A 25,676-nucleotide genomic window follows, 5' to 3' on the forward strand; every position below is an offset into this window, starting at 1 on the left:
TGCACTCCTGAGAAGCTCGCTGCTCTCCTGAGGCATTTCCTCCTCTCCGCTCGCTATTCCCCGACTCCATCTCTGCTCCCAGGTAACCTGTGGGCATTACTCGGCACGCTCGGAGCTTCAGGGCTGACAGACTGACTCAGGCGCTTTACACACCATCTACAATTAGAGCCTCTGTAGGAAAAGGTAAGCGTCTCTTCACACAAAAATGAATGGGTCTGTTTATTCCGCCCAGTTTTGCATGTGGACCTGCAGGGTGCACTGAAATGAATCGGTGCTCTGTGGGTTGGAGCAGGGCATGGGAACATTACAGTTTGCCCTGTGTGGTGTGTGTACATTAAAGTTTGTGTCAGGGAGGCTTGCATACTATTATTCCCACCCACATTGGCTGATGTAAAATATATAAATATATATATATTGTAATTCTTGTGTATAAGCCTGGGCAAGTTTTTTTAAGTGACATGATTAAACAATTTCTGAATCCTGCATGTCTGGTTTGCGTTTAAGAGTGTTTCTGTATTCATTTGCTGGTTTATTACACTGGTGTCCCTGTCACTGATGGTGTGTGCGTTGTCTGGTGAATGTGTGCTTGTCTGTAATTGTATGTAATTGATGGCTGTGTTTATCCCACTGATTTCCTTCTCCCTCTTTGTGCTTTGTGCTCTAGGTAGGCGTTTGGGGTTACTTTGGGTGTTAAATTTACTGTTAGGATTAGCTCCTTACCTACTAAACGTGGTCAGTGAGGGTTAGGTATCAATGCTCTTTTTTGAGTACTGGCCTACAGCTATTTTGCATAGTATTCAAAACTATTGAATGCCTAAAACTTGACACCAAATGCTTCTTTAAATTCTATAGGGTTAGGTTATTTCTTCATTTAAGTCAGAATTTTAGTATATTATTTCTGCAATGTAATTATGTAACTGTATGTTTAGGGATGGGTTCAAAAGGGTTTTTGTGAACAAGCGTACGTATGTATGTTTACATTCAGCGCTTCTATTGCCAAGTGTGTAGTTTAGAAAACAGTGTTTCTTTTGTCGTAGTTTTAAAAGTTTAAGCATTTCTTCTCTTATTCTCGTCTCGCCCTCCCCCCCCCACAGATCAGAATCCACCAGCCAGTGAAGAAGCCATGCTTAACTGGTCCCCTCATGGCCGTGCCACTATGACCATCACCCTTCTCCGGTCCCAGCTTATGTTTGTTCTGGCCCTGACTGTGCTTCTCTGCCCCTTGGGCCGAGTAGCATGTCAGGGGGAAGCTCAGAAACAGTCCCCTGCCCAGGTGCTCCAGGACCTGCTGTCCCGCTATGGAGACAACAGCACCATCACAGTGCCCCAGCTGCGCTCTCTGCTGGCCCTCCTCAGCCAGAGTCAGGGTGAAGGGGACAGTGACAGCAGCAATGTGGCCGAGACACCTACAACAATCCCACCTCCCAAATCGAACCGCTCCAAGGTGAGAACAAAAGCGTTCCCTTATCTTGTGTTAGCACTTTGAGCTGATAGGGTGCTCCACTGTGGCTGGACAGATGCAAATTGAATCAATGCAGGTAAAGCACATGAAGCAGCCACATTTTGGTATTACCTTTTTTATAATGTTATGTTTTGCCTTCAAGTGTTAATTAGGAAACATGAGGAGAGGGGCGCCCTGATGAATAGAGGTTTAGGTCTTTGACTACGAATAACAACACCATTTCTCTCTTTCCTGTCATCCCTTCATTATCAATCTAATTATATTTCCCCCCCAGAAAATAGTTTAAAAAAAGAAGCAGCAGCCAGTGTCCCAGAGTCCAATTTGAGGTCTTTTAAATTTCTTGTTTTTCTGATCAGCCAAAATATTTTATATACAATTATATAAAAGAGAGAAAAGCACCACATATTTACATTTGAGGAACTGGAACCAGCAATTAGTAATCAAAATTATTATAAATAAAATAATTATTGTTAGTTGACTAATCAGTTAATTATTTCTGCTACATAGTTTAATATACAGTATAGTGTGCATAATCTTGATATGGAACCGCTGCTGAATACAAAGAGTACACTGAAAGCTCATAAGTAGCTTCATAAATTAAACTAGAGTTACAGTTTATGGGTTCCTTTTATTGCCTTCTTTAATTACTGAATCCTGACATTGGCTGGCTCCCATCATCCGTTAGAGGTCTTTATTACTAGTAGCTCTTCAGTGTTGGGTTGGGACTAAATTATATTCAGTCTAATCAGGTCTGGGTAGGAGCTCTCTGTAGACGTGTTTAAGGTCAATATACCCAAAGTGTATGTACCCTCTTTCATTGACTTGCTATAGCCTGTGATAAAAGAGCGTTGATATAAAGCTTGTTCACACTGGAAAAGGGAGTGGTCAGTGTAATGACTGGCTCCTTAACGCCTAAACAAACAAGGGAGGTTCATACAGTACCAGGTATGTCAAATATAATTTCTTAAGGATAATTCAAATAATGCAAGTTGTGAGTGTGTGTGATCAGTTGTCAGTGAGCTGTGACTGTTCAATCAATAAGAAAAAAACGTATGTGCTAAGAAGTTACATGATGTATAAACAATAGATAAACCAACCATAACCACACCGCATGTGCGCCATGTGGCTCTTTCACACGAATCCTGCTCCCCAACAGGTGCAGTAAGGGCAGGAAGGTGTGGCCAAACAATTAAGCAGGACCTGGAAGCTAGAGGCAGAGGTTAGATCGGGATGTGTGATAGTTGGGTATAGCTCCTGATTATAAAATAGATCTGGCAGAAGTGGAGCTTGCTCTAAATTTTAGAGGTCTGGCAGAGTATTCATTTAATAATGTTTAAATGTACTCTACTTCCCCTGGTAGAGGTGGGGGTGGGGGGTAGATCCAAAAAATGTCTTTGATCATAAAGCACCATGTTACTCACAAACACAGTGTCGGCTGGTGTATGAAATGTTTGTATTTTTATAAAACATGATAAACTCGTCACATCTCTCGTGTCCATGCGCCGTCTCACTCCTTCTTCCTCTACTTCTTCCTCTTCTCTCGTACTCAAACATCCAGTAATCCACTAATTTTCTTTTGCGATTATTATTATTTTTTTTACTGCTGCAGCAAAGATTTTGCCACAACAGGATGTCACCAGAAGAGACCTGATGCGTTGTCTTTGAGAAGGTGCACATTAGCTGTGTCAAAACGTCTGGCAGAGCCTTAGAGGCCCTGCAACACTCGGAAATATTTAGCATATTTCCCATGCTTAGAGGTGTGGATGATTGACTCACTTGCTGATCTGCTTTTGAATAGATTTACCCAGAGTAATGGTGACAAAGTTATAACCTATTCTGAGAAATGAGATTGAACGAGTGATTTTTGTTGGAATGCACCATTGTGGGTTGCTGTCTTTAGCTGTATGATTATGAAAAACTGTCAGACTTAGAGAACGGCCAATACCTGTCACTGCTCTCCCCATTTAGAGCACTGGCCTCTCCTTAGTAACCTTTTCAGCCACGTGTCACCTGCATGTTGCTAAATACCTTTGACTTGCAGCTACTCGTCACTGAACATGTTGCATTCCAACATCACGGCTGCCAAAATGAATGATTTGTTGGTATGCTGAGAACAGTTTGTACCATCATTTAATAGAATATTGAACACATTTCCTGCTGTTGTGGAAAACATCTCTTGTCTTTAACTCAGCTTCACTTTTTTTCCTCAGGAGATAAAATTCTAACTGGTTCCTGTGTCCCAATATAGGAATGAAATAGATACAGTTACAGAGATGGAGATAGATTTCAGAAGTTGACATCACTGTATGTCTCTTATCTGCCTTTTAATGGCTGTTAGGCATCCACTCCATCTGTTTTTTTTAGTAGTTTTGTTTAAATCTCAAGCAATCTTATGGCAGACACACTACAATTAGAAATAATAGTCAATATAAGCAAAATAAGACATTTTGTTGACAAGCACCTGAAGCAGACAACATACTATATATTTATCTTGTAGTTGGTTTAGGACAGTAACTACTACTTTTTTTCATTATTGAATGATGAATGTTATGTTTTGATTAATTGATGAATAAAACCTCAGAGGCCCAAGGTGCATTTTCACGCCTTGTTTTATCCAAAACCATAAAATATACAACTTAAAATATACATAACAGATATAGGCAGCAAAATATCACATTTGAGAAGCTGGAACCAGACAATGTTTGGTGTTTTTGCTTGAGAAATGAGCTAAACAATTAATCAATTTCTAAATTGAATTTGCTAAATCTGATAAAAAAAAAAAAAAAAAAAAAAAAAAAAAAAAAAAGTAAAGCTAAATTGCACACAAATAGGAGCCTTCCTTGTGTCTGGTTCAAATTTAAAGGAACCTGACCTGTCTCGGAATTCATCCTGGCTAATTCAGTTGTGAAGTGAAATGGTAACTTCTTCCTGACTGATGTATGTTTTCATTTCCAGTGCTTGCCTGCAGACACGCTGGCAATTTACAGCATCAGCGAGCAGTCCCGACTGGATGGGCAGGGCTTACGGGAGCTGTGCCCCACCATGCTGCAGCAGTTGGATGCTGGCACCTGCAAGGTGCAAAAAGAGGAAGAGTCAAGCATTGACCCCTCCCCCAGGCCCTCAGATGCCGAAGGTAATCTCCAACTTGTTACTTATCATACATATAAAATGTTATGTAATCTTTGTCTGTCTTGTTAACTCTGAAGATATTACTTTATTGAACTCCAGGTTTTACAGTCTATTGTAAATTTAAAGGATAAAGTCTGGTGACTTTCAACATTTTTCTAAACATAAGTAAATCCAATGAAAAGACCAAAACCAACAATAAATTAATCCTATTAAGTATTGTTTGTGTAGCTAAAGTCTGATGCAGGTTAGTTCTTTGTGCCAAAAGCTCCAACAGCTGTCCAAAAACACAATTAGTCACACCGTTGTGCTGGGTGACATGTTTTGTCAATATAATGAACTTGGCCAATGTAATTTATTTTCACTCAATCCCACACTGTCCTGCTGCCACAAACACTCATTAGTGCCCCAAAACTGCACTTGCAAGTCGTCCCCAAAGAATGTGGAATTCATTCCTTTTTGAGTAACGTTTGCTGAAGCTACCAAAGTCTTCTTTTTTTTTTATAAAAAAAAAAGAAGACTTTGGTTCAGTAGGAACCGATGGGTTTGTTACTAAGAAACGCAGGCAGGGTGTGGAAGTTGGATAAAAGGACTAACATATTGTTGGTTTTGGTCTTTTCATGGGATTTGTTGACAATAGCAAAAATATAGGGTAGCCGTCTTAACCTTACGTTTGTACTTTTTGATATAATGATGGCATTTGTGTTGTCTGTTGGTCAAACTTTGATGTAGTATACATACATGTAGATAGTCATTTCTGTCAATAACTAATTGCATTACAAGTTTTCCCCTCTGCTCCCTTGTTTTCTATGCAATTTTATCTTCAGCGTAATGCAATGGGACCTTAAAACACATTTCTTTAACAGATCTGAACTCCAAATGTGTATTTTGTTGCCTGGAGACAGTGATATCATGATGTACCCAAGGGAGATGAAAGCCAAAACAGCATGTAGTTAGCCCAGGCTCCAATTGCATTTCTCAGTTTGGCTTAAAAACCAACCCATCCTTTTAAACTCCACAATCCTGCCTCAGTCAGCATATACGATATGTAGCAGAGAGCTCATCCAGGTAAAGACAGTGGGACAGCAAAGCATCCCTGCCACAAACTACTCTTCTTTCCTTGGCTGCTGACTCATTGTAACTGCATACAGACTCCAGACACAGCCATTAGAATGTCCTTGAGAACCATGGAAGCCATTTTGGCATCTCCATCTGATTTAACAAGCCTTTGAGTTTGTGTTGAGTGGAAGCTAAATTGGCATTGCAGAATGTGGCCGGTATAAAAAGCTAACTAATGACAGATTTGGATAATTTGGTCAACTGTGATGTTCTGCCCTCAAACCTGCAGCAGAACTGATGTCCGAAAGCAGCAATGCTTAGGAATGTTCATTGTATTTTAGTAGTTTCCACTAAAAGAAAATTACAGCTTTCCTTATGAATGTGATGACTATAATCACATTGTGCTGCAGCTAAGCCAGCTCACAAATTTCAGTTCTTACTTTTGACCCAGTTTGTTTTATATTTGGCAGGCCTAAGATAACTAGTTTAATGGCCCAGAGCTCTGGCTCTATTTCTCCCACTCTACTGACAAATTTGTTTTCTCTTATCATCCACTCATATGCCCTCAGCTCGCCTCACACTTGCCCTTGTAGACAGCTTATTTTGGCTTCTGAGCTGTTTTTCCTTGCCTAGGCTGTTGAGAGCTGCCAGCAGCAGGGAGGCAGATGCCATGGAAATTCATCTCTACTGCAGACGTTTATAGTCCGATCTGTTCTCATTATCTAAATACAAAGTTTTGCTTTTCTCAGAGATCACATTAGATCAGATTCACTATCAAAACACATGTTAAAGTCAAACATCCCTCCCCTAACCAGCATCTTTTTACCTGTTTTAAAGTAATTGATGCTGATTTAGTGACTTACACCTTAGAGTCTTGAAGTCGGTGTGGTTTTCACACTACATGACTCACCGGCAACAGGATGTCACACACTACAAGACAAGACCGGTGCACAGGCCACATTAGAGAATGTAGGTGCAATATAGTAATTTTAAGGCTGAAGTAAATATTAGGGTTGCAACTAACATTTATTTTTATTATCTATTATATTATTTATAAAATGTCAGAAAATAGTGAACATTTTCAGAAAATAGAGAAAAATGTCCATCCTGGTTTCATAAAGTCCAAGGTCTTGTCTTTAAATGTCTTGTTTTGTCAGTCCAAAAAAACCCAAAGATATTCAGTTTAATATGATATAACAGAAAAACCTGGAAATCTTCATATATGAGAGGCTGAAAACTGCATTTTTGCATGAAAAATTACTTTAACGATTAACCAATTATCAAAATAGTTGGCCATTATTTTTCTAGCGATCGTCTAATCCATTAGTCGACTAACTGTTGCAGTTCTACTAAATATATATTTTTATAATGTTATTTGCCAAATAATTATATCTTAATTTTACGTTGTTTGTCCACATTTTTGTGCCTTTTTTCCATTATTAAATGTTTTCCTAGAGACTTGAGTTGTACCTTCATCTTTTGAAGAAGTCCGCCTCTGCCTTCACCTCCAAGCCTCATAATGTATTTTCGGTTACACAGCATTGGATATATCATACATTTCTTAATTTAACCTTTCTTTCCTATAAACTTCACAGGTGCTGCAGCCTCAGACAAAAATGGCACAAACCTTTTAAATAATATTCACTAGCCTTATTCTTTTTCTACAGGTGTCAGTTAAGGCAGTTGTTCCCACATATTTCGGAGTCATGACTAGTTCACAAAGAGCGATGTTCCTTTCCTATATTGTTTCATTTGAATCGTTTTTCAGAGTCTCTTCACCTTGAAATAAAAATAGCTGAGTTAAATGAATTAAAATATTGTATAATGTCATCTGTTAACATTCAAAATCACATGTAGATTTGTTGCATTGAAATGCAAGACATTTTTACTTTTATCTTCTTGCATTTCAATACAGCTGATACAGATAAAATGCAATTAGATAAGTATTTGTTTTCTAAGATGATTTTTAGGTAACATAATTTAGCTTTTTTTTTATTTGACCCCAATATAATTGTATTGAAAGAAAACATGTTGTTTTATTGATAATGCAGTGCCCTAGCTGCATTTAGAGCTGCCTTACCACACATTATGCATGGAAGTTTGTTTTAACATTACACTTTCCTCTTCCATCCAACCTCTTGTCACTCAAACCTCCAGTGTGGGGCTTTTCTTTCCTGAGCGTGACAGTGATCAATGCCTTCTCCCTCACCGGAGTCTTCATCATTCCCTTCATGAAGACGCGCTATATGAAATACTTGCTCATCTTTTTCATCGCTCTTGCCATTGGCACGCTGTACTCCACTGCCATCCTGCAGCTCCTGCCAGAGGTTTGCCATTCATCCATACATATTTCTATCTACATATTTTACTCATAGATATTTTCACATCCCATAAACTTTTTTTTTGCTTTTCAAAAACACAAACACCAAAGCTGAAAGCTTCTTTAGTTCAATTTAGTGCCTTACAGCTGAAAATAGTGCACCTTTGGCCATGCCTCTTTTTTCTGTCCTGTAGTCACATCTGTTTCCCCTCCTTCCTGCCTTTGTGTTCTCTCTGTGGTTTTCTGTGGCTCTAATAAGCACTGTGGAATGTTTTTTTCCCCCACTCTACCCTTACCACATCACCGATGATCTGGCGGTGCTTTTCTGTTTGTGTGCACTGTATGTTTCTATCTGTGTCTCTGTCTGCACCTTTTCTGGCAATGTAATCTAGGCCAGCTATGAGTTTTTTATTGGAGAGAGAGATAGTTTTGCTCTTTCTTCTACCACACCAGCATCTAAAAGACTTAAAGCGTCCTTCAAAGTGAAATGTGACCCCTTGTTAGCGATGCTCCTTCTGCTACTGTTGGGCTATTTAAAGTCAATTTGCCCCCTTTTGTTCTGCAGTGTGTACCTTGAGGCTAGGACAGTGGTGTGTGTGTGTGTGTGTGTGTGTGTGTGTGTGTGTGTGTGTGTGTGTGTGTGTGTGTGTGTGTGTGTGTGTGTGTGTGTGTGTGTGTGTGTGTGTGTGTGTGTGTGTGTGTGTGTGTGTGTGTGTGTGTGTGTGTGTGTACTTTAATCACTTCCCCCTTCTATCAAAATGCATGGGGTTCGAGGACTGCTTCAAAAGACAACAAATTCAAATGAAAGGTGGTGTCACTTCTTTTGATCTGTTTTTAAATGGACAAATAAGCATGTTGTCTCTGGTGTCTTTGAAATCTCTTTTTTTTTTCTCCTCAGGTTGATTTACAATTCCTTCTTTCTTTTCAGGGAGTTTACTGGTTGGTGTTCTCTTTTTTTTTTTTTTTTGTCCCTTACCTTGGTAATTAATCTGATAAAATCATTTCTCAACTAACTCCCTCTCTTCTTTTTTTTTTTCCTCACCTTCCCCCTTTTGTTCTTTTGCCTCCTCTCCGTTGATCAGTGTGGGGTTATGGGATCCTGTGTGTGACACTGATCTCTCTGTGTTCGCTGGTCGGGGCGAGCGTGGTGCCCTTCATGAAGAAAACCTTTTACAAGCGACTGCTGCTCTACTTCATAGCCCTGGCCATTGGCACGCTCTACTCCAACGCCCTGTTTCAGCTCATCCCAGAGGTAGTGTCGATGCTGCATTGACTCACATAGCTGCAGCTCCTTCACAGTGCAGGGTTGCTATGCAGTTTCAGGGAAGAGGATGAGTTCTTGTTGTGTATAATATTGAGCTATAGAGTGATATGCTCTAATTGGCAGCCATCTTGCCACCATCAGCATTAAGTGAATTAAGGAACGAGCAAAACTCGGAACTATAATAATAATAATAAAAAAAAAAAAATGCATAGTAATCCTTGTCACTGGAAATCAGGGGTGTATTTGTGACTGATGGAAATGCATAGATCAGCCACTCTACTCTCCTCACATTTCAAATCCGAGGAATTCAAAAAGCAGCATTTACAAAGCAAATTAAGGGCCAATGTATTATTTATCATATTTGGGAAAAACTTCACAAAAGCAAGTCTTGACTGACTCATACGTAGCGGTGGTCGATATTAAATCGAATATGGTCCTGCAATAAATTGTAACTTTGTGAAGGTTTTAATGTTCAGTTTTCATTGATTATAATAAGGTTGGACAAAATAATAAATAACGCCTTGTCTGCGTAATGCAATACAAATACACAGCAGCACAAACTGCTGCCTCCAAAATGATCATGCAGTTGAGTCGACAACTCCCGAAACTAAACTAACCCAACTCCTATAACCTTCTTGAAGGTAGGATTTATTGCATGGTTGCAATAAATTGTATTCGTCCACATTAGTTGTAGCTAAGTTTACCTAATAAACTGGAAACTGAGTGTGTATTGTGACTCACGGAATTTAATTGGAAACAGTTTTATAGATCAAAATAACCAGATGAGAATCATTGAACTAAATAGCTGACACATTAAAAGTAACTTTATTAGAGTGATGCAAGGATTAAAGAACTGCAAAAAAAAATCATGCGCCTTTGATTTGCAGCATTGCCAGTGATAAGTAATACAACTAATATGTTAAAGGGATACTTACCTTTTGAATGAATGCTCAAGGATGTCTTAAATCTAGTGCTTTTAACACTGTTTTAGATCTGTTTCAAAACATTGTGAAGCTATTCGTCAGCTTTTTTACCAAATCCGCACACTACCAGTTACATGCATATAAGAAACCAGGTTATTGAAAGGAATCAGGTCAGTAATCCGCTTTCTCCGCTACAACAAAGCTGACATATTTTAAGTAAATTGGTAATATACGATGCTGCAGACTGCGTTTTGTGTCTGAAGTCTACCTTTAACAGTTAAAAACCTGATTACAAGGAAAAACTAATATTTAATGTAATTATAGTCTAATGTCTACAGAAGACCTTTAGCCATGATATGTACTCACAATCTAATATCTAATATTTACTGTCATTAATACATGTAGGTGTCTCATTTACATTAGGTTAAATAAGTTGGGTTACTTAAGGAAGCTTGTCAACACACTGACTTTCAAAGTCAGGGCATACTTTCAGAGTGGCGTAATCCACAAATGCAAGCAAATGTTTATTATGTTTTTAAATGCTATCTAGACGGTGTGCACACATGTCCAGGTTTATAGTGGCCATATAATTCATTGCATCAGTTGACTTGGGATGAATAGTAAGAAAAAAAACAGTTGTATACCTCAGAGCTGAAGTGGGGTTTTTTTATGGGAGGTTTGTGTCTACGGGAGGGGGGGATGAGTACATACATAATTCAACCTGTCTCCGATGAGAGGCTACTGTGAAACATCTCTACAATATCTTAAACCATATAAACTCTAGTTGATGTTATTGTTTAGTTTGTTCATCAGCCGGCCCTGACAGTGAATATAAACATGGGAAAATATTTGCCAAAAATTAAAGTACACTCTTTTTTTAGACAGCTGACTAGGCAGCCTAGACTCACTTAGAGTTCAAAACAAGCAAATCACCAACCACTAAATGTTCATTCTAAAAAAAACTAACTACATTACATTTCATAGTTGTACCTTATTTCAAAAATATGCACATCGAGTGATGTCAGGAAGTAATGATGTAATAACAGCTACTATAAATATTCATCACAAGCTAACATATTATTTCCTGCAATGGTAGGCCTTTGGTTTTGACCCCATGGTGGATTTCTACGTGTCCAAATCTGCGGTGGTGTTCGCAGGCTTCTACCTCTTCTTCTTCACTGAAAAGGTCCTCAGAGTGCTTCTCAAACAGAAAAACGGGGTGAGTACATACATAGCAAGAATGATGTGGTATATATTGTTTTATTGTTAGATATAGGTGGTGGGAAATTGGCAAAATTATAATTGCAACAACAAGCATAGCCATAAGGGAAATGAGTAGCATTAAAATGTGTCAACTTTGCATGGGTCCCTCTGTGGTTACTCTTATATATTATATGAAAGCTGTCAAAGCAGCTTAAGACCAAAGAAGCCAGAAGTTGGTGCTCAAAATCAAACTGAATGTGCAATAATCACGTTACTTTTTCTTTTATAAGAACCTTTTTTGCAAATTAGGTATTTTATCAGTTAATTTTATTATCTGCAATATGATGTATGGCATTTGGTTTTATACAAACATGTCCTACTTAAAACAAAGAATGCCTTCAAATGTAAGCATGTTTATGACATTTTAATTAATATTTTTTTTTTTTAAATTGGGTATATTACAGCATTAAGATGGATTTGGTTAAATTGGTATTTCTTTAAATCAAATTTGGTGCAATTTTACAATTGAGCCTGAGTGAGATGTAAGACTGGAAAAACTTGAAGCTTAAATGCGTAACTTTTTTATAATCATGAACGTTCGTTACATTCAAGCCATTGCCAAATGAGTTGCTACAAAGCTAATTAAGACGATCAGCTCCACAAAACTCTGTATTTCTCAGCATGGCTGTGTTTAGAAATTGGTGTCGTCCGGCGACTTTCGTGCGCAGAAACTCGGGTAAAGTTAATGTACCTCTTCTCATGGAAGGCTTGTGTCATGTGGATGCACCGACAGAATTGTTGTCATTACTTAGAATTCCTCATGGGGGAGACAGAAACTACGCACTATAGTTTTAAGTCACAATAACTGCCATTATTTAATGTAAAAAGAGCTGCAAAAACGTGCTTTAAGTTGACCAGCAGGGATAGGCAGAAGACATCAACACAGAATCAACATTTCTGTACCAGTCTCAACAACACTGTACTTTGAGAGCCTCACAGAGCTGGTATTTATGGCAGGTTTAAACAGCTTGTATCCAAGGTCAACGCACAAGGACACAACACAGTATGGCCAGCATTAAACCAGGATTCCAAAGCAAAGGAGAAACTAACGTTGTCTCTTGACTTTTCTGTCATTATTTCCCCTTAATCAAGAAGAGTTGACTATCAGCCCACACGTTTGACAGATCATGGAACAGTCGAGCAATATAAGACTTTTTTAATAGATCAATAAATGATAATACTGAATCAGTATCATGTATTGATTTTTTTCTTCATTTATTTATTTTTTTGTTCTATTTTTTTTTCTTTATTTGTCCTCTAACATTGCTTCAGGTTAATATGCCAGGCCATGTTGTTATGACTCAACCGATCATTTTCTCCAATCATTATTTGCTATGAGCACCATCATGACGCACAGATGTAATTGTTCCCTCTTGTATGATCTGTACAGTGGCAGGTTTAACCAGTTGGATGGAAAGTTTGGGTGGGAGGCAATGTACTGTACTGCCCTCAGGAGTTAACTATATGGAAATGTATCTTATCTTGATGTAAGCTAGTTACCGACTGTACATACCGTACAGTAGTAGACGTAAAAATGTGACACATTCTTACGTGTCCTTCAGAGATGAACTGAGTGAGCTGTACCTTTGCTCAGCTGTTTACAGACTAACATCACAATGTTTTAACTCTGCTCCGCAGCACCAGGCAAAGATGCCCTCTAAACTGTTTTTTACACATTTCTAGTAGACTGTCCTCACTTTAGTGACCTGTCAAACAAAGGCTTAAAAAATTATAAAAATTTTAATAATCTAAAAAAAAAATAAGCATTGAACACACAATAGTACTTAAAAGATTGAATCATCGATTACTGTGACTGTATAAACAGTAACTGTAAATGCTAAACAAGATTTACTGGTCGCGTCAGTTGTTTTTTGTTTGTGTGTTTCCTTTTTGATAGTTAATGTCTATCCCATCTTGTCCAAAAAATTGTGACACCCTGTACATTTGTATTGAATTCATGCATCTATGAAGGTTTTAATTATTCATGGTTTTCTTTAACTGGTGTCTCACGTCCTGATTCTTCCCCATACATGGAGTATTGTATTCATGACTGTGATGTTATCGTGTTTGTGTGTGTGTGTTTTTCAAAGTTATCTATATGAAATGGATAGTGTACTGTTCTAGTCTGGCTTGTTTTTGCGTTCTGAATCAGCTGCAGCTGTCTGATAGATTTTTTTTTTTTTTAGGGAGACCTGTAAAGACACCTTTACACTAGTCAAGTCTACTGAAGATAAAAGCATGGACAAGTTTTTCCAAATCCTGCTGAGACATAAGTCCTTTTCTTAAGGTGATAATAGGCTGACTTTGTAATTGAATTAATGAGGCTGTTGAAATTCAGGTCTGAGTCCATGACTACACCAAGATTTCTGGCTTTGTCTGTTTTTAACATTGTTTGAAGCTGAGCGCTGACTTTTAATTGTTCCTCTTTTGCTCCAAAAACAACCACCTCACTTTTTTCTTCATTTAATTTAAGAAAGTTCTGGCACCAGGCTTGTGCACAATTCAGAATTGAATTGAGAATGACTCCTAAATTTCAATTCTTGAATTTGAATTGATGTCAAAAACAGGATCTAGTATTCAGAATCCAGAAGCCAAACAATTCAAAACATTTTTGAAAATGCCCTGTAGGAGCCAAATATGTTGTTTCAAGTGTTTAGATTTTGGGTGTTGTTTTTTGTATGTACATTGGGTGGCACTGTGGTATTACCTGGGGCAAGGTTATAAAGGTGAGCTCCAAATTGTTGCCGGCAGGTGTTTGGCCCGGAAAGGGCAAATGGTTTTTGACCGCTAACGCTGTGACACCGAATGCTGTGATGCTGGAGTGCATTGGCGCCAAAGCCTTTGTTCTAAGGTTGTCTAATTGTTTATGGATTTATCGCTGAAAACGTGAAATAATGGACATTTCATGCTGCACAATCTACCAAATAAACATATTGTTAATCTGCAATGCAACATCGTCAGACGATTCTTGAACGCTACACAGCATGTTAACATCAGCGCGTCAGCCAGGTCACTCCGGGTTAAAACTACCTCAGTAGTTACGGTATCAGACCGAACAACTTTACACGCCCGTTGGTAGAATATCAAGGCAACAGGAGGAGGCTTTCAGATGTTGTATAATGTCCTCCAGGTTTTTATGGTTGATCGTATGAAATTGTGTCATATTGGAATTTCTTTAGCCTGGACACTGTGATAACACATATCCTGTATTTGATATGGAGGCACTGACTGCTTGTTTAATTTTCTGAATTTTTTCTTTGAAGAAGACTTCACATTCATTGCAGGCCTTGGTAGATAAAAGTTCAAATGCTAATAGTACTGGAGGGTTTGTTAACCTATCGACAGTAGCAAACAAAGCATGTGAATTATTATTGTTTCTGGGAATAATGTCAGAGAAGAAGGACCGCCTTGCATTCCTCAGTTCCAAATTATAAATGTGTAGTCTCTCTTTATAGTTGTTATAATGGACCTGGAGATTAGTTTTTTGCCACCTGCGTTCAGCTTTTCGACACACTCTTTTTTTCTGTTCTTACCAGTGTGACATTTCTCCATGGAGATCTTTTCTTACCAGAGACAGCTTTGACCTTAGTGGAGCAATGGCATCAATAACAGTTGTAATTTTACAATTGAAATGATCTGCAAGCTCAGTGACTAAGAGCTCAGAGAGGGTGGGTGTGGAGGAGAAAAGCTGAATGAATGTTTCACTGGTGTTTTCAGTGATGTACCGTTTTCTGATTACCTTTTGCTTGGACACTTTTGTGCACAGAGATAGTGCCGTTAAAGAAAACACAGGAATGATCAGAGAGAGCAACATCAGTCACCACAACCTTGGAAATGTTCAGACCCTTGGAGATAAGAGTGTGCCCCTTATTGTGTGTAGGCTCCGTCACATGCTGAGTCAGTCCATAGTTCTCAAAAACAAAACACAGTTCTTTGGTCCCTCGGTCCTGGGGGTTAACATGAGTGTTAAAACCACCAGCAAACACAGTCAAAGTTAATACAGATTATGGACAGCAGTTCAGTAAAGTCATCGAAGAAGGTTTCACAGTATTTAGTTGGCCTGTAGATATTTAGAAATATAGCTTGAGGGGAGGACCTTAGCTGAAGAGCCACATATTCAAAAGAAGCAAAATTTCCACAAGATATTTGCGTACATTGGAATGAGTCATTAAACAAAATGGCGACTCCACCTCCTTTCTTATTCACTCTCTCACTCATAAAACTGAAGTTAGGGGGAGCTGACTTACAGCACTGTTATTATGGTCTAACCAGGTTTCACTTAAAAACACAAAATCAAGATTGTGCTTAATAATAAAATCATTGATTAAAAATGATTTTTAGTAAGGCTAGTGTTAGTGTGTTAAAATAATTATCGGTCTAAGTTTTTGGGACAGGCTGGGGCTGACGAGGAATGGATGCTAAGTTTGCAGTTATGTGCTTCTTCTTACTTAGCAGATTCACCATTATTTTTCTTTTCCCTATCACAACATAAATTCAGGAAGAATTTAATACACAGGGCCCAGGCTTGTCTTGGAAAGAGTCACGCCACTAGGTGTGCAGCCTGGACCCGGCACATATCAGTTAAAGCTTGCTGCATTTTGTACACAAGCATCCTTATCAGTCTGGGGAGAAGGAGTTAGCTGCCGTCCTTGAGGGGGCAGAGGTGCCTGGCGTTTTACTTTCGGTGATTGAGTCAAAACGGGGGCAGTTTGATGCTGGGGGAGAATGATGGGAGAAGGAACGGGGGTAAATTTGGTTTCAGCATATACCAGCTGCTTCATCTGGTCAGTGAACTCTACCAGGGGTCAGGTGGAAAGAGGGGAAAGGGTGAGTGGAGAGAGCAATGGCATGGGCGGGGTATACGGATCCTCAAAGGCGTCGGGGTTGGTGAGGGGGGTTTGAGGGGTGTTGGACGGGTGAAGAGGGGGGTTGAGATTTCTCATCCCTGCTCTGTGGTCTCCCATGGTCAAATCAGTAGTGGTGTATGTAGCATTTGACAGCTGAAATACAGATCTATTAGTCACTTTGATAAAGATATAGCACTGTTTGACCTTCACTCTTAATTTAATTTGATTTACTAAACTTACTCTTACCTAAACTCTTAGCTGCACATGCTAGTAGAGTTTTCCAGTGGGGCTAATTTCATTCACAGAAGCAACAGGGAATGTACAGTAAAGGGGGCGATTGTGGACAGTTGCTCCATCTTGTGGTTACTGTGCTTTGAGCCATATGGTCCAGCTTACTTAAGTAACACATCATCCTGCTGATCCAATTACATAAGCTCTTTGACCCAGATTTGCATCTATAATGCTGCTGTCAGCTTTTTTCTTTTACTGCCAAAACAGAGACCAAAAAAGCTAATTAACAACTCCCAAATCTGTCAGGGTCAAGTTATTTTTAAAACTTCTTCGGGAGAAATGTTATTATGTAGTGTAGTATTGAGAGGAGAATCCGTCCGCTGTATGTCAGGGTACCTGCTCTGGTAAAGTGTTCACAGAATTTGTGTTGTTGTACTCCAACTGACCCGCCAATGTGTAACTTTGTTGAATGTGTGATGCAAGCCTAGAGTCACTGTCCATGCAAACTTTAATAAAGTGTCACACAGAATCTCAGACACATCTGTGGTTCTGATGGAATCATTTTGCGAAAGAATGCTGTGAGTGTTAATGCAGAAGTATTGTGTAAATTGTAGTCAAAATTGCAAGCCTTCATTAAACCAATCAATAAATCAATTTTTAACTTGCATCAACGTGCATGATTCATCATATAGCTGAGGCAAAAAAGCATCTATCTGTCAAGGCACAATCCCAAGAGGAAACAGTAGCAGAGGATACTAATGGGACAACAGTAGCACAGGTCATCTTGAGGAAGGTTCTAGGAAACACTGTGCTTGTGATTTAGTCAACTTGAGCCTTATTGCCTCTCTGTTCTTCTCGTATTCATTTACTAAAGCTTAAAGTTATTTAGTTTGTCAGGTAGAAAATGGAATGGATCCCTCAAAATAGTTATTTATATTATTTATGAATAATGTACTATGTTTTGATCATGATGTCTGTTCTCTCTCGGTCTCTCAGAGCCACGGCCATAGTCATTACCCCGTTACAGATGTGGAGGAGGGCGAGAAGGAGAAGCTGCAGCAGAACGGAGAAGCCAGCAGCCTGGCTCTGGGCAAGGTCGACGCTGGGGAGGGCGAGCTCATGCTCAGTCCTGCACAGGCGCCACAGGTAATGATGGAGGAGAATAAGTTTAGTTTGTTTTTCGTAATGGAACTTGATGCTCTGCAATTTATTATTTTGTTTGATTTTAATCCCTGAGAATGAGTTCATAAAAACAGTGTCATAAAGGGACACAAGAGGGGACATTATCATTATTATTATTATAATATAACCACATATAGATTTATTTAAAAAAATATCAACTCTTTTACTTTAATAAAATAATATTAAAAAATTGCTTGATATATTTAACTGAAAAGGTGTAATTATATGTTAATGCATAATTATTAAAGAAAAGATCAACCTATTTGATGGTGATTTAAGACTGTGGTTCCCATCCATGGGGGTTGGGTCCACTCAAAGGGTCGCAAGATGATTAATTGACAGTAAAGTAATAATGATCAGATACTGAAATTGTAATTCTCATGTTTTGTTTTTTTCATTTAATCTTATATAGCTGTACGTCTTCAGACCTCAAACTTTTATTCAGAAGACACAAACTGAGAGGTTACGAGGAGAAAAATCACTTTTTGGTTGAACTGCTTACTATGGCTGCACAATATTAGGAATATATGCGATATGCGAAAATTTGGTTTAATATCACGATAACAATACTATTTGCAATAAATAAACAGATATTAAAGTATATTCAGTTCTGCATTTCCGCTGCTTTCAGTATTCTGTTAAAATACAATGTATTTTAAACCAATGAAAGGAATTCATTTCCAACAATATTTTATTGATCAAATTGAAGATTGGATTGAATTTTAAGGGTTCACTAAAAAAAGAATGACATTTGAAATTTAATGTGCCGTTTTCTGCTGATATTTTCTTTCAACTAACACAGAAAATCTCGGAGTGTCTTTCGCGATATGTTTACTGCGCCAGTTGATATTGCAATGACGATAAAAAAAAAACAATATATTGTAGTCTGGCTATCACCAGACCAAGCTCAATCTTTTAAGATTGAACGTTAGTCTGGGGAGTCTGCTCTGTATTTTCTACTGCACAAGAAGATCAACGGGCATAGTTCAAATGACTCTGTACGCAATTGGATAGTCCTTCAACCAATCAGACCAACAATCCCGGTGACGTAGCAGTGACAGCGGCATCGACGGGTTGCTGCGCTTCGGTGGGCGCTATGTTGAATGTCAACAAGAAGCCCGCCATTAGCACCAGGTGGATTGGTCCCCGCAAAATTGTAATGGAAGCAGGATAGATAAACATACAGCAGGGGTGGCAAACTTGTGGCTCTTGAGCCACATATGGCTCTTTGCCTGCTCCTTTGAGGCTCTTACTGTGTGGCTGGGGGCTGTGTTATTGGTAGATTTTTTTTTTTTTTACTTTTTGAAACATTTCACATAAGTTTAATAAAAAAAAGCATTTGAATGATGCATTTGCCAATTATTTTAAAATAAAAAATAATGGACAGATTCTGCAACCTGAGGAAAAAAAGCGGCCACAGATCACCTTCCTCATTAACCCTTTCACTGCTGATTGTTTGAAAGCCCCTCTAGTGACAAACGAGTGAAAGAGTGGCCACAACAGAGTACAACCAGACCTAAAAAGGATTGTGGATAACAAAGACTGTCAGGTTTCCCACTGAGTCAATCTAAGTAAGAAAAAAAAACCTATGAAAACTGCTATGTATTATGACTTTCATTAGATCTGGAAGTCACTGTTGCTGTTTGTAATATGGACGTGCATGTGTTGTGTGGCTTTTTGCTATGGTGCGTGTTTTTTTGTGGCTCTTTATGCTGAACTGGTTGGCCACCCCTGACATACAGGTTTCCAGCCTGAGCTGAAGGGCGAAATCAAATCGCCGGCAGATCGGGCTGGGTTTACCCAGTCTAGATATATTGTGCAATCCTACTGCTTACATTTCATAGACTTATTCAACCCGTGGACCTGTGCGAGGGATCGGCGTAAAAAGGTTGGGAACCAGCTATTTCAGATGCACCTGGAAATTCGTGCAAAAATTATAATAAATAGTTCTTCAAATTCTGTGTTCGTAGCCTAATTACCAGCTGAATTAAGAAACATGATGATGTGGTGTTTGTATATTGCTGCTCTGCCCACACGTATTTACCTAATGGGTGTCCCTCACTGTTCATCCCAGGAGTCCCAGAGCCCAGACAGCGGGGCGCGGTCCGGCACCAGACGCGGTGGCTGCTATTGGCTGAAAGGGACGGCCTACTCCGACATCGGCACGCTGGCCTGGATGATCACATTGAGTGATGGCCTGCACAACTTTATCGACGGCTTGGCCATCGGCGCCTCCTTCACTGCCTCGGTCTTCCAGGGCGTCAGCACCTCCGTGGCCATCCTGTGTGAGGAGTTCCCCCACGAGCTAGGTGAGTCCGGATGAGATTTGAGCCATATGTTTTCTAATGGCTTCTGCTAGGATTGCACAATTAATCGAATTTTAATCACGATTTTGGCTTCCCGTGATAAAATTCACGTGATCGAGCGATATTTAAAATGCGTTTCTTTCAAATCTCCGTAAACCACTGTCTGATCACGTGCCTCCATGAGCCAATCAGAGTTGTTCCATGCACCGCGCAGTTGGTTTAGATGTAGACAGTCACAGAGGACGGAGTAACGTGAGGAAAATTCCACAACAGATAGCAGTCGGTCATAAGTCGTCACAAGGTTTACCAGTTCACCAGTAAACGTAACATTTTGTCCCGTCGGTGTTGTTTTTCCAACGACAGCAGTGACCATAGTGCTAATTTGAGTCTTTTAGCTCATAGTTTTAGCGGCAGACGGTTGTGCGTCCCGCTGTTGGAATCCTCTACAGTGAAATACAGTCACACTACACCGTTTAGCTGTCAGCATTTTAGCCGTGTTTAATCCAGTTACTACTATAGCTAATGGTAGGCTAACATTACCTGCTGTGTAACGTGTTATTAGTGTTTACTAGTGTGACATGCAGCGATGTTTCTGTTGCCTCTAACATCTGTTTTGGAGTATCAGAGCACAACGCAGACATTTAAGTGGCACCATAATCCGCGTTGCTATTTCGCCCAGTAGATACCGTATCATTTCAACATGCGGTGTTAACGTGAACAGAAAATGCGTTGCCTGTATCTTTTCACGGCAAACGTGCATGTGTGGAAAGCGCTCGCACAACAGCTGCAATGGCATACTCCTTCGTTGTATCCTTCAACAAAGGAGGAATGTAGCACAATATGGATGTATTGGCAGGAATGTAGCATAATATGGATGTGAAAGCAGTTATAATTAGCCTATGTGACAATAAAATTAGTTTTGGTTAAAATCAACAAATAATCGTGATAATTAATCATGATCTCAATATTGATCAAAAATAATCGTGATTATCATTTTGGCCGTTGACTGTCTACCGGTCTTCAAGTCTCACCTGGTACATTGTTTTTCTCTTTATGTCGTTCTCTTTCTGTTACCAGGAGACTTTGTGATCCTGCTGAATGCTGGCATGAGCATACAGCAGGCTCTGTTCTTTAACTTCCTGTCGGCTTGTTGCTGTTACCTGGGCATGGGCTTTGGCATCCTGGCCGGCAACAGCTTCTCCCCCAATTGGATCTTTGCCCTGGCAGGGGGAATGTTCCTCTACATCGCTCTGGCAGACATGGTCAGTGTTTGGGGAAAAGTGATGTTGTAAGGGTGGATGTGTTCTTGGTGAGCGGTCTCATTAGACATAAGCAGACTTAAAGAATTTTCCTTTAAGAACATGTTACAAGAAGATATTTAACGCTAATTTCACACACTGGAAGAGGCCATTTCTAGTCCGGAAAGGTATGTCACATCATGCATTTAGCTGATTACTGTATATTACGAAGAAAAATCTGTCATCAAACAATAAAATTGATTCAGAAATTGAAGGTTTATTGCCGTCAAATCAATTTTATTTTTAGCATCAAATCATAACAAGAGTTCTCTCAAGACACTTTACAGATAGAGAATGTCTAGACCACACTCTATAATTTACAAAGACCCAACAAGTTACCTAACCAGACGGGGAAAAGGGCATGCAATACATGTTTTTGGTTTTATAAATGTAGTTTGTATGTAATTATCTTTACAGTGCAGTATAATACAGTATATCCACTGTGTCAGGCATAGTACAGTAAATCCATATTCATGTCTTCACACTCTTATGAAAGAAGACATATTTAGGAGGTAAATCTAAGACAACTCTTCATCAGGGTCAGGCCACAAGCTGGAATATGTTGCTCTAACAATAAACTTTTTCATAATACTACAATTGTTGCAAGAGTTTTACCCCATCAGACTTTTTCCTTCTCATGCACCTTGGAATTAGATAAGGTTTTGCCGGAAATCCCGACTCTGCTTCTAGAAGTTATATTTACATACAATTACATAAATTAAAAAAAGTACCCCTGAAAACTAACTGATCTGTACACTGATTGCCAGTAGGTGTGTTTTATGTCACTTTTCAGGACAGATCCTTTGTTTGATATTGTGCTGCTGCAGTTAAATTAAGTGTGCAACTAAACTGACTTTACTTAAAGACACACTCCAGCGATTTATTATTGCACCTCAGTGAAGTAGTAAGATCCTGACTAGCCGGTCCATATTATTGGTCAAGCTACAAAATCACTCGTCCCTACACTGCCAATTAAGCTTTTGTTTTACCCTCACTGCCTGGTAAATCCCCACGTCTTTCTAACTCCTAATGCAGTTTTTCGGTTAAAAATCTGTAGCTGAGATACCCAGATGATATCACTTGAGTAATTTTGACAAAGGTCCTCCAGAGTCAAAGACTTAATTTATTGAAAGCATTTGGCATTAACATTGACATGTTTTAATTATGTAAAGACATGTTCAAGGAGTTCAGATAGAGCCTGTATCAGGGCCATATTTAGTTCAATGTGTTATATGTCACTATTTTTGGTAGCCTACTGTACTTAAATGGCCAGTATGTACTTTATTTTCTTTATTCATTGAAGCCTCTATGTTTACAGGCTTGTGGTGATGCGCAATTTGCTATAGGTGCAAAAAAAAAATCTGTTTGGTACTGCCAATTTGTTTTTTTTTATCATGGTTCATGTGCGCAATAAACATTACACTTCGTGAGAAAAAAATCGTGGCAGAGATATTAATTCTAAGCTCAAAAAATCGTTCCCCGAATCGTGCAGGCCTACTACTAAGTGGACTTTCGCTCGTTATAAAGAAGTTTAAAAAAAAGGTCTCTCTCTCTGGTTTTTGCTTCTCAGTTTCCAGAGATGAATGAGGTGAGTCGTGAAGAAGAGGACGCGGGTGGCAGCAGCTTCCTCCTCACCTTTGCCATCCAGAACGCCGGCCTGCTGACGGGCTTCGCCATCATGCTCCTCCTCACCATGTACTCTGGACAGATACAGCTGGGCTAGCACTGGACTCTCCTGGAACCAACATCAGCTCTGACCAGTGAAATGAAACAGAGCTAGTTTGTGATGGTGTAAACTGCAAGCCCAAAGAGGAGGGAGCTTTTTTTAGGGAACTTTTTCTCTCTTTATCTGACTCCCATCCTCTGTTTTCAGGACCCTTGGAGTTTCGGTAGTTTGGCTGCTGTGCGGCAAGTACGCACACCTCCTTTTTTTTCAAAAAAAATAGTAGCCGTTTATTCAGAGTTCCTACATGCAGTAGATCCCAGACCAAGGGGGTGGAGGCCTTGTTTTCATGTTTTATCCACCTTTTCCTGACAGCTGCTCCCTCTTAACAATCTAGAAATATCAACTCAAGCGGCGATCAGCCTGCAGAGACGAGACTTCCGAACTGACGTGCAATACTCACCCAGTCGCTCAAACTTTTCTCTATTTCCCAGACTACTGATCAGCCATTTTGGCTCCTGCTCTTCTTTTTTCTCCCTATCGTCCTTCCCTCAGTGGATGTCATTTTGAACCTCAACTGTTGGGATTCAATAGATGCTGAGTATTTAGATCACTAATCCTCTGTGCCCACAGCCTTCTGTTCCAGACTTTAACCCCCGTCCTCTTCCCTTTTTTCATTACATACCAAAAACGAATCATTAAGGACCTGACCTAGAATTTCCATCAAGTGTCAACATCAAACTGACTTCCAGCTGTACTTTGTTGTTTGTTTATTGATGTTATATTTTTTATATACATGATAAACATAAAATTGGACTTTTGAAGACCAAAAATGGGCAGACCATTGGGAATGCTGAAGGGCTACACAGTGACGTGTGGAAGGACACTCTTTATTTCTCCTCAGTACGGACTTGTATACATCCTCGGCATGCAGTTAGAAGTCTTAAATGAAGCCTGGGTCAGATATGTAAGGTGGAATAAGGTCAAGAGTTTAATATTAGTGGCTTCAGATCAGACGCAACAGCACTCAGCGTCCACAGCAGCATTTCTCCATATAGTTTACCATCTGTGCCCTTCATTAATATAGAATTGAATAGTTTTTATTCCTTGCATTCTTGAACTGAAAGTGCAAATCTCTGGTCCTCGCACATCCCACAGACTATTTTTCCCAGAATGATCTATTCTTTTATTGTACAGTAATAGTTTGAACAGAATACTGTAAGCTATATCACATATACATGCACATCTCGCCTACATTTATGTGACCTTATCCATATTAAATTACATAATAATGATATGAAAATTGAGTTATATACTGTATCTAGTTAGGTTGTTACAACAAACCCTCTGATCTCTGAGTTACACTATGTGGCCAAAGGTATGTGGACATGCTTATTTATATGCACTTTTGTTGTGGGGTTGTTTTTCATGGCTTGCGATAGCTCTAGTTTGTTACTCTCAAATACGTCACAAAGCTAACGTAAACATCTGTTTTTCTGAAAAAATAAATACCTGGTGATCTTTGAAAGACCCAGAATATCATTTGATAACACTGATCGCAGTTCTGAAGGTACTTCGGTGTATCTGATATAGGCGAGCCACAGTTTAATCTTCCAGTTAGCTCCGCTGGTAGCTAAGTGTATAGGGCTCGCAAAATTACGAATCCCACTATGGCCATGACAAGACCCACTTTGTGTGGCCATAGTGGTCGATTGGTTGGGGTTAGGCATTTGACCTTGAGTGGTTAGAATAGCTATATTGGTCAGGGGATAGGACCTGAACAAGTCAGGTTACGTTACGTTACCTTTCGTAAGCATAGACGCCTAGCCAATAATAGCTATGTAAGGGCAGGTCTTGGCGTGGGCATAGTGGGGAAAAAAAATTATCGCATGGGGCTCTGGATACGTCACCCCGTGTATTGTTGTGATTGGTCGTAGTGTTATCCAATTGCGTGCAGTGAGATTTTCAAATGCATGCTTGGTGCCGCCCCTTAAGTTGGGCCATTTTCATTACTCAGTGCCAGACCCTTAATCTTTCGGATTTGGGTCTGGATTTCCAGGCTATTGATCAAGGGCACTGACTGGAGAACCTAGTACATGTTTTTTGATGGTGGGGGAAACCGGAGCACCTGGAGGAAACACACGCAAACATGGGGAGTACATACAAACTCCACACAGAAAGGCCCCGAACGACCTGGATTCAAACCCAGAACCTTCTCTCTGTGAGGCCACGATGCTAACCATGCTGCAGCACAAGCTCGGGCTGAGTTTGGGTTACACTTCTTAGTTCCAATAAAGAGAAATCATCAGAGCTGCAACTATTAATCAATCAATCAACAACAAATAAAATGCCTACAAATTTTTTTTTAAGCCCAAAAGCCAAAAACTCTGGTTCCAGCCTCTCAGGTGTGTTTTCTGCTGGTTGTCTGCTATGATAGTTAATTGTATATTTTTTATGTTGGTTGAACAAAACAACAACAAAAAGACTTCTGATGTGGATCAGATGATTAATCAAGAAAAGGTTAATAGATAATGAAAATAATTGTTAGCTGCCGCCCTAGAAATCTTGCTTGTATGCTACAACATACTATGATATGTTCGCTTCTGACTTTGTGGCAACATTTTTCGTTTTTAACATGATGATGTGCACAGAGCCCGGTTCTTAAATCTGGGGGGAAGCCAAAAACCAAAACCGTGGAGGCTGTTATAGCAACAGATTTATATGCCCATGGT

General features: G+C 39.4%; 1 protein-coding gene across 1 annotated transcript; it reads left to right on the top strand.

The window, feature by feature from the left end:
- Window positions 1-24,863, top strand: slc39a14 (solute carrier family 39 member 14). The gene is made up of 9 exons (XM_028577813.1): window positions 1-183; window positions 1,095-1,444; window positions 4,418-4,595; window positions 9,050-9,219; window positions 11,251-11,373; window positions 17,492-17,641; window positions 19,752-19,986; window positions 21,061-21,245; window positions 22,852-24,863. Exons 2-9 carry the CDS (start codon window positions 1,124-1,126, stop codon window positions 23,002-23,004), a joined length of 1,515 nt encoding a protein of 504 aa, XP_028433614.1. The 5' UTR covers window positions 1-183; window positions 1,095-1,123; the 3' UTR covers window positions 23,005-24,863.
- The last annotated feature ends 813 nt before the right edge of the window (window positions 24,864-25,676 follow it).

Source organism: Perca flavescens, chromosome 5 (genome assembly GCF_004354835.1).
Source record: "Perca flavescens isolate YP-PL-M2 chromosome 5, PFLA_1.0, whole genome shotgun sequence".
Lineage (NCBI taxonomy): Eukaryota > Metazoa > Chordata > Actinopteri > Perciformes > Percidae > Perca > Perca flavescens.

Coding starts and splice junctions, on each gene's coding strand:
- slc39a14 (XM_028577813.1), top strand. CDS start 1,124: ATGCTTAACTGGTCCCCTCATGGCCGTGCCACTATGACCATCACCCTT. Junction 4,596..9,049: donor CAGGCCCTCAGATGCCGAAG/GTAATCTCCAAC, acceptor TCCGTTGATCAG/TGTGGGGTTATGGGATCCTG. Junction 17,642..19,751: donor GTCCTGCACAGGCGCCACAG/GTAATGATGGAG, acceptor TGTTCATCCCAG/GAGTCCCAGAGCCCAGACAG.